General features: G+C 37.6%; 2 protein-coding genes across 2 annotated transcripts in view; both read right to left on the reverse strand.

Moving 5' to 3' along the window:
• Window positions 1-42: 42 nt before the first annotated feature.
• LOC125214811 lies at window positions 43-8,814 on the reverse strand. The gene is made up of 22 exons (XM_048115976.1): window positions 8,807-8,814; window positions 8,598-8,713; window positions 8,307-8,512; window positions 8,064-8,183; window positions 7,788-7,916; window positions 7,582-7,707; window positions 7,292-7,347; window positions 7,112-7,211; window positions 6,898-7,015; window positions 6,483-6,692; window positions 5,826-6,153; window positions 4,690-4,783; window positions 4,051-4,159; window positions 3,475-3,746; window positions 3,258-3,385; window positions 2,841-3,075; window positions 2,002-2,190; window positions 1,581-1,870; window positions 1,112-1,313; window positions 734-976; window positions 545-624; window positions 43-463 (listed from the first exon to the last, which is right to left on the reverse strand). Exons 1-22 carry the CDS (start codon window positions 8,812-8,814, stop codon window positions 316-318), a joined length of 3,507 nt encoding a protein of 1,168 aa, XP_047971933.1. The 3' UTR covers window positions 43-315.
• Window positions 8,815-9,685: 871 nt separating this feature from the next.
• LOC125214820 (amino acid permease 8-like) overlaps window positions 9,686-9,720 on the reverse strand; it is a 1,683-nt gene continuing 1,648 nt past the window's right edge. The window contains exon 6 of the mRNA XM_048115984.1: window positions 9,686-9,694. Coding sequence (XP_047971941.1) covers window positions 9,686-9,694 — 9 coding nt within the window. The remainder of the gene's footprint in view (window positions 9,695-9,720) is intronic.

A 9,720-nucleotide genomic window follows, 5' to 3' on the forward strand; every position in this document is an offset into this window, starting at 1 on the left:
GAAGGAGACAGAAGCAAAATTGAGCAAGAGAAGTTGAGAAAATTAGACAAATATAGAGAGAAGTGAATTAGGGAATGTAGAAATATATAAGCCATGGGAATATCCCATTTCTATATTTACATGACAAAAGGAATATATATAGCTGCACAACACAAGGCTACAAATAAATGCCTCAGCACTATCTAGTTCTTTATCACTTTTTTTCTCTCATTCAACTTGTTTCTACTCCTGTGCCAACCACTACTCTCTACACCTTGCAATAGAACCCACGAAAAAAATGATGGTGTTCGTGTGAACATAATTGCTCGGTAAAATTTATGAATTCCAGAACAACTCAAAGTCATTACTATACAATGCCCGATCCTGAATTTCCAGATTTGCGACATGCCAATTTACGAGCTTAGATTGGATGCATTTACACAAAATAAGTGACAAGGGAAAAATCCACCATTCCCTTTCATCTCTGCAATCACAGAAACCACAACCATATCAGAACGAATTAATTCTTGCAGACTTCCAAAAATCAAGTACAAACAGAACTCACATATTCCATGGCTGAAAGCTTGGGGTTGTTTTACTTGATTGTGTTTGATAGTGAATATAACCGCATACAAATGCAACACCCTGGGGCAAGCCAATAAAGAAACCAGCTAGTAAGAAATTGGGTATGTGTACATGTCAGTATTTACAATAACGTGAATGACATCGAGTTGAACAAACAAAAGCTACTCACTATGTTTATGAATGATGTAATGTTCCACAAAGCATATGCACGTGCAAGACCTGCTGATCGCCTAGGTCCATGACTGAATAAAGCATTGATTCCAGCAGGAAAGGGGAGCAAAATCCCAAGGGGCACGATAAACAAAACAAGAAAGACGTCTGCTAGGGAAAGTGAATACAACTGGAGCAAGGTGAGCAATACCAGACTAAAATCTCCAAGAAGCAGGATTGAGATCACCAAGCCCACGAGATCCTGCAGTACAACGAAGCAAAGCATTTTCAGGAAGGATAACCTAAACAAATGCATAAATATATTGACTCCTTTTATTTCCTTTTCCTGAAATTGTGTGTGTGTGTGTGAGTGAGTGAGTGAGAGAGAGAGAAAGACCTGATGGCCAACAGGTTTGGTGTTGTGAATTAGAAAAGAGAGGATGAAGAGTAAATCTCTTTTCTCCTCGAGCACCTTCAAACTGTCAAAATCTAGAACCCCACCATAAATCTTCCCCCTCAAGTTCCCGTCAGCACTTCTCTGAGTTCGTCCTAAGAAACTCTTATTTGAACTCCCATCTTTAACATGAACACCAACAGCACTGATTTATCCAACCGAATAAAAAGGGAGCAGTGTCAGACAAACAGGTTCAACTTAAAATACACAAGTTCGTATAATTTCAAATAATATATTCTACTAAAACAAACACGGACTTCACATGCATGGAAGGATGGAAATGGTTGCGAAACAAACAATATCACAGCACACAAGGAACACATGAAAACAAAGGTCTGCATCAGGGCAGATAAATAACCCTCGTATTTACATGTGCGCTTAACTGCTTTAGTGTTTGATAAGAGATGCATACCGTGAATGTTGCTCATCATCTCCACGTTCTCCGTCATGACATACAAATGACACACGGTTGAATTCTTCCACAGAATATATCAGAAGTCCATAATGATAGTAACCATCAGTCGTAGCCTGAAACCAAGCAAGATCCACATGCAAACCATAGAGCCTAAATTCAGGATTTGCGAAAGTATCAAGCCACTGAAGGACCGAGCGAAACTTCGATCTTAGGCAGCCCCTTCTTACTAAGCGCAACTGTGCATTCACACCAGCCACAAAGCGATACCAGGTGGTGGGTGGAACAGACTGACAGAAAAAGTGGAGTCAGTGAAGTCCAGAAGATAATGAATGTAAATAGACAGTATCGCTCTTTCCAGAATATTGTTGGTTCAGAGTATAAAAAGATACGTATTTAGTTCCTGGGTTAAATAACAAACCTGACTCATCAGACTAGTAATGATGTTGTCATTATGAAGAATGAAAGGAGTCATGTAGCTCCCATCTCCTCCAAATAATAGAGAAATGGGAAACCTTTGTTGGAGGCAAGGAGGAAGACCATTTTTCTTCTCATCACCACCAAGGAAAAAGTCAATATATGCTAGCATTAGATCTGGAGTTGCAGCAACCTATGTTACACAAATGGTTTGTTATAGAAAGATCCCAAGTTTTTGCTATGAGGCTAAAAGAAACGGGCTCAGCCCTAATATGCATCTATCTAATAGTAAATGCCAAAGCTGATGCACTGAAAGAGTGTATGAAACAAAGAAAACGAAACAAATCAGATTTGGCTACAAGTCCAATTTGTAGTAAAAGTGACTGAAGTGAGATGCAGAATGAAAAATCTTCTACATCATGAGCAACCATACTAGAGCAATCTCAAAAAGAAAGATTCCTGGGTACTTGTCAAAGCCCTGGCCCATCCACCAAAAGGAGAAACAGCAACAAAAGAAATAAAGCCCAAGCCATCAAAGAAAAGAACTAAGCAACAGATACATAGACAAGATCCAGAGAAATATATATGAAATGAAACTACCATAGCATGCAAGTTCATTGACAAAGCAAGAATGCTCCACATAGTGCTCAGGTTGTGCGAACAGTTATTGGGAAATGAAACAATGCCTAAAATTATTACTCAGGTCGGCTTTTTGTTAGTCTCATATATCTTGATCGTCAATTAGTAGGCCTACGAAAAAGGTATGGGGATCTCATACCAAGTACAAATAAGGCATCTCAATTCAATATGAATTCCAACCACGCACAATGCTGTAAGATCTACCTTCAGCCCTTCATATAGAGCACGTGAGCGACAAGAACGTAAGCAAGAATGGTCATATTCAGATCGCACATATTCTCGAATTTTCTGCAGCTTTATTTTCCGGCGCCACTGCTGCCATGACCATGCAAAAGGATAGGCAAGAATGCAAAAAATACTGTGAACCGCACCCTCCCACCACTGATATGCAGAAAGAGCATTGATCTCATCCACAAAATCGTTAAATGCTCCTTCATACCTGCCATGTTAGAATAGCATTAGGTAACCAAAACAAGCCAGATTAAAGCATATATAAATTTGCAAAAGCAAAGGACTAAGATGGAGAAAAATAGGCTGTTCAGATACCATTGTGTCGAAGGAAGTGGCAGTAACATGTTACTAGAATATGAATAAATATGTGGTAACAGAAATAGAGCTTACACTATTTCTTTTACTTGCTCAGGAGGTGTATGTGGAAGATACCAAGGTTCACTAAACGTATTTGGACCCATGAAGTACATCCTGTGCACGTGACTCTGAGACTCCCCCACTCTGTTAGTTTCCAGTACCTGATTGGCAATCATAATATCAATTCTATGGTGTCCAAAATGGTGGGCCGGAGGATAAGAATTTTGTTCTCCAGGAACACGGATACTACCTCGTTAAGAGATTCCAAGAAAGGGAATGAATGATCTATTTGGGAACCTTGTTGTGTGGGAGCAGGACCAGGTAACTCATCCACGCCAATGAACTTCATTCGTGCAACACTTAGAACTGAAGCAAGCAGAACTAGAAGACCCAAAAGCAGGAAACCAAACAACCATGGTCCGCCAAATGTATATATTAGTTCTTCAAGAGCAGTATAACAATTTGGCATGTGGTATCTATCAGAAATACACTTATAAGGACAAGGTGCTTCAGTAATACCACCTGCAACGGAACATGAACCTCACTTAGAATAGCTGGCTAGCATTTACGTTTAAAAATAGAAAATAACAGCAACATATTTGGGGTCACAAATCTGAGAAAATGACTAGCACAATAGTTTTGGAAACCTAAGATATTCAAGTAATAGCATAAATACTAATGAGAATGCTATAGAAAAGAAACTATATATACAAATCAAAACAAAAAAAGAAGGAAATATAGTAGGGAAATGTGAGAAGACGACATGAATGTCCCATGATAGGAGCTCTTGTAATAAAGAACAATTATCTTATTGATCTAGAGATACCTCGGACATAAATATAAGCTGCTCGATTAGGAATCTCATCAGTTGGGCAAGGAAAACAGAGGGATTTCTCAGACCCTGTGACATTTTTATAAGTGCCAATTGGACATTCCTGAAAAATGAAGGGAAAGGTCAACTGGAGAAACAGAAAAACAAGGCAAATTATGACCTGACATCTAGAAATTTAGCATTTTCAACTCAACCACAGCAAGCCAAGTGTGTGAATGCACTAAGAAGCATACAGGTTGTATTAACTATCAAAGCATACTTCATCTGTCCTATGTAACACACGCACGGCCCTCTTACCTGATAGGAATCAAAATTAGGCTCTAATGCTCTATTGTCGAATACTAATACTCTATAGGAACATTCATAAAGTTATAGTAGACAGTCTCCCAAATATTGCTTTCCAATGCAACATCATAGAGATAAAAGTGCCTTCATTTCATCAAATCCCATCAATTACGTAAGGACCTCTATATTCAAACAAAGATTACTTAACAACCAAAAAATAACAACAAAAATTTATTAATTTGCCTAAATTATAAACATGATTTTCTTGCTGTTCAATTGTTCAAAACAGCAGTGTTTTTAACTTGTAATGAATTGAAGAAGAAAATGATTTGATCAAGTTTAATCTACCTCGCAGAATATGCCATAAAGCCCTTTTGGGCAAGCTTTGCCACTGATACTTCCATTTTCGCCCACATGACCTTGTACACCACCTAATCCACCCCTATGGAAAAGACATCCATTTGAATATTATTGAAAATACGAAAGCATACAACAGATGGTAGATGTGAAATCAGATGCTACTCACAGGAATGAAGAAACGCATGAAAGATATTTTCCACACATTTACATTAATACTATTCATCTGGGAATCATCAAACTATGGAATAACAGCAGCAGGAACACCAACTCTAACGATCACCCAGTGGATCCCAAAACACTAGTGAGCATATATCCAGGAATTTACACTTAAAAACATGTAGCTTCAGAGCATTAACACAAACCAACAGTGTCCAATCAACATAGAAGGGCTAATGAGAACACTATAAAGAGGTCTACCACCTCACCAAACATCTTGCTTGGTCAGTTCAAAGCAGAAATCCACTTGAATTAAGTTACAAATTAGATGATGTTCAATATTTACACATTTTGCATAACCCCAACAAAATCACATTTACTGCGATGAGCAATTTCATGTGTTTATATAGATTGAGTCATCAACTATACAGCTCACTTTATTCTCAAGTAGCCTTCCTAAGTCATTGTTTGTACATATTTGCCAGGCCAAGAATTTATCTCAAATATCAAATACTACATCTTATAAGTCAAACAAAAGAAAATTATTAAAATGATAAACATGTCTGATACTCAAAACAAAATAGATCACCCCTAAATGACTGACATGATGGTCACAACCTAGATAGATGTATAGACACAGATAAAGATTTAAGTGTTATAGCTCCTATAAATGTACATGGTACATTTCCCATCTTATATTTACACAGGATAGCAGGTTCCTGGATTATTTTTCCATATATTAAGCATAATTACTTATATAGCAAACTATTTTCAATTTTGATGTCCCAAAAATTAACAAATAGATTGTGTAATTAAGATGGGCCACCAATAGATTCATTTTTCTTTCTCCAAAAAAAAATTATAAGTGAAAGGAAAATGTAAAGAATTCAAAATGTATTGCTAGATAACAACAAAATATGGAATAATAAAAGCAAAACTTCACATGAAAAGGTTTCATTTGTACTAACATGGTATGTATCGTTCCATTCACTGTAGCTATTGGCCAGTAAACATCTCCGGTGGAAATATCTGACCAGTGAAAATGAATCCTTCCACCACCACCTCCTCCGCCACCAGTCAGGCTACCATGACCTCCAGCACTAGATAAATTGCCAGATTCACGAAGATCCAGATAGCGCAAAAATAACAATATAGTACCCCCAGAACCACCTCCAGGACCAACAAACTTATCAATAGAAGCATTATTCTTCTGGAGACTCGTGAAGCTGTCTCCATCTGCTCTAACAGAACCTTCAACATATAAAGTTATCAAGGGATGCTCCAACGAACCCATCACTGCATAAGACAGGCAACCGAATTCAGAAGCACCCTTAAATATGGAACCAGTTAATTGAATAGTCTTGAAGAAAAAAAGAGAGAGCATTGAACATCAAACAAACAGTCCAGAACACGTTATAGAGCAACAAGCGAGAAGATAAGCACAAGAGGACAATTCAAGAAATCAACAAGGTAAAAAGCATATATGTACTGACTTAATAATGCAATTTCTAATGTACACAAACACAAAGGTAAAATGTCTTGACATGCAATTAATAACTAAGCCTGATAGAGAGTACGATAACAGATAACTTATGTGGTTCAAAGTTCAATAACTTGGTTCTCACCTAAAGTACCACCACCAGCAGTTGATATATCCAAGCTATCATTTCCACTTCCACTGCCGAGTTCACAAGGCAAATTAGCATCTCCATACGTTATGCCACCATCAACACAGATGTCACCATAACAGCCCATTCCACCTCTACCACCGTGCCCACCACCACTACCAAGACCATTGCTCAAGACTTCACCTTGACCTATTCCACCATGGCAGCCTACAAAAATATCAAATCCTAGAATGTTAAGATACATGGGAACATGGCCTGATCACATGTATTTAATGCCAAAATAATTTAAGCAGCTCAAGAATGGAGAAGAACATAAAAGATTTCATAAAATAAGTAGGTACTACTAGGTTGAGAGAATTTCCTCAGATGCTCGAGATATAGGGGACATTTTTTATGACAGTGAGAATCTTACCCATTCCAGATGTGCTTATAACTCCAGTAGGCTGAACGTTGATGGTTCTGGCTCTATGGAAATGCACAACGGAGCCTTGAACAAAACCCTCAACAAGTATATCCTCAACACGACATATCTAAGTAACAATACGAAATCATTAAAAATCTATACCAGCAGAAAGAGAACCTCATGAAACAAAAGCAGACGATATGCTCTAACAGAAGACCTCAACCTGTAGGGTAAAGGCCAGAGAAGAGTTCACATTACAATCTTCAGGTGGATGGATCAGCTCACTGGGACAATCTTGCGAATCACAATAAAGTTTTGGCGTCCTGAAGAACAAAAGCTTTTAATTCTCAACCAAAATGAGAACGCCATCCCAAATGTTACTTTAACAGAAGCCAGAACTTACACGGCCTCATCTGAGGAATTCTTCAGGGGACCTCGCAGAACAGATCCAGGTCCAACCTTCATCCAACATGAGCAGAGAAAGGTTAGTTTGCATAACAATTTAAGGATAAAGATTATCGGGCGATGTTATAGGGTCAAATAGAATAGAGGAAATCTTTTTATAGTTTCTATTGAGACAGTCGCACAGTAACAGAAAGCAAGGCAATAACCCATGTAGAGCATTAGCCCTTCGAGTTCATAAACATAAGTAAAATATTGAATAAATGATTAAGTCATTAAACTATTCCTTACATTGATGCTATAAAATAATGATAGAACTAGCCGTTGAGCTTCAATGCAATCTCCTGGTCCAGTCAAATTTAATAAACCTTGCCCGTGAACTCCCAAGTTTGCATTTGAATGGATAACAGATGATTGCTGTCAAAGAGAGGGTAGATAAGTAATCCATGCATGGATATCAAGATCATGACACTATACATAATGGACAGAGTACTCACCCTGAGGACTATGAGATTACTAGCCTCAAGTGACGATGTCTCGACATTCTCATCCCCACCACCATCTATTAACATCTTCGAGTTCCACATTAAAAACATTTTAACTGACATACGAAGAGCCCCATAAACCTAGAAAATAGGAGTACGATAATTGATAACTTCATTACTAGAGAACGAAAAATCTGGCATAAGCAAGGCATTCCTCCACAATATGCTGGTAGAAGTGGCAGGTAAATATATAATAATTTCCTATGCATCATAAAACCAGTTACTTACTCTAATCATTGAATCACTCATTAACAGCTCTTCTGCCAATAGTTCAAACTCGGACATTGAATAATGTGCAAGCCCAAAACTCAACACTCCTCCACGCAAGAGGCTGATTTGTCCTTGAACCTGGAAGCAAGAACGTGATGAATTAGGCTCTTATTCACATTAACTGATTTTACTGTATTTGAAAGACCATGTACTTTAATAACTGAGAAGTGAAACGTACTAAATAACCCCAACTTCACTGACCTGGACACGGCTCCACAGCAGGGGAACAGCAGCCTTTGCCTGGTTTCTTATATAGACATTCGTTAAAAACGGTTGAGGAAAGTCCATAAGGAGTGTATCTGTATATGTTGATTTGTGATGATTGCTCACGGTAAGGCTACGAGGAACAGATTCATAAAATGTTCCTGCAGCACCTGCATTTTCAGGGCAACCAATACTGCTTCCACCTGCAACATAAGATATTAGAGAGAACTGTAACTGGATCAATATTGCCTCAGTGCTTATATAGGCAAATATGGTTGCAGAGCATACCATATGCAGAAATGACCGGTTCATCATGCCTGCTAAAAATATCTACAGAAATTCTGCCACCACCACCTCCAGCAAAACCACTACCCCCACAAGCACTTATGCTGCCACTTCCAGTCCTGCACTTCACAAGAAGTAACGTGGTTAAATCGACTGAGCTCCAAATCTTCCTGAGATAAAAATATATAGATATCCAAAGTAGACAAGAATACGGGTTCATGTAAATGCTGTATGAAACAACACAGTGTAAACTACATGGCATGGATATTCATAATTCATCAATTAGAAATGTTGATAATTATTTGAAAGAACAATCAAAAATACATTGATCTATGTGATGTGATTTTATTTGATCATATAACATGCATGGGAAGAATTATGATGCAGTTTATAATGACTTTGTACAAGTAAAAAGGAAATCATATTGAGAAACAGTACTAGACTAAATATTAGAGGATGAGGTAACATTACGAATATGGAAGAATATAAATAAAGCATTTTGATTCAGAAAAGTGGATACAATAACAAATACTCCCTCCGTCCCCGATTAAAAGTCACACTTTTCCATTTCGGTCCGTCCCTAATTAAGAGTCGCACTTCATTTTTACCATAAATAGTAAATAGGTCCTACATTCCACTAACTCAATTCACTCACATTTTATTATAAAACCAATATAAAAAAATGGGTCCCACATTCCACTAACTTTTTCAATCAACTTTTCTTTACATTTCTTAAAACTCGTGTCCGGTCAAAGTGTGACTCTTAATCGGGGACGGATGGAGTATTCCATAAGTCGGACACCGAAAGTGAGAAATGTACAGGGTACATATTACAAAAAGTAGCCACCACATCATGCCAAACTAGACCTTATCATAATAGTCTAATAATATCTTTATGATTCCTGAAAATGATATGCGAAGAGGGATAATAAACTCTACACTATAGAACACCCTGCATAATCTTATTTATTTGTTACAAAAATAAATGATGGAAATAATAGTACATTATTTGAAACAACTAGCAATGGAAAATATATGCTGAGATGAACAATCTTGACTGAGATAAAAAGAATCTTCACCAGCATCTAAAATTAAGCTAGCTGGTTTATGGAAAGGAACAGAACCA

Source organism: Salvia hispanica, chromosome 3 (genome assembly GCF_023119035.1).
Source record: "Salvia hispanica cultivar TCC Black 2014 chromosome 3, UniMelb_Shisp_WGS_1.0, whole genome shotgun sequence".
NCBI classification, from domain to species: Eukaryota; Viridiplantae; Streptophyta; class Magnoliopsida; order Lamiales; family Lamiaceae; genus Salvia; species Salvia hispanica.

Coding starts and splice junctions, on each gene's coding strand:
- LOC125214811 (XM_048115976.1), bottom strand. Junction 8,513..8,597: donor ACCGGTCATTTCTGCATATG/GTATGCTCTGCA, acceptor CTTATGTTGCAG/GTGGAAGCAGTATTGGTTGC. Junction 7,348..7,581: donor CATTATTTTATAGCATCAAT/GTAAGGAATAGT, acceptor TGTTGGATGAAG/GTTGGACCTGGATCTGTTCT.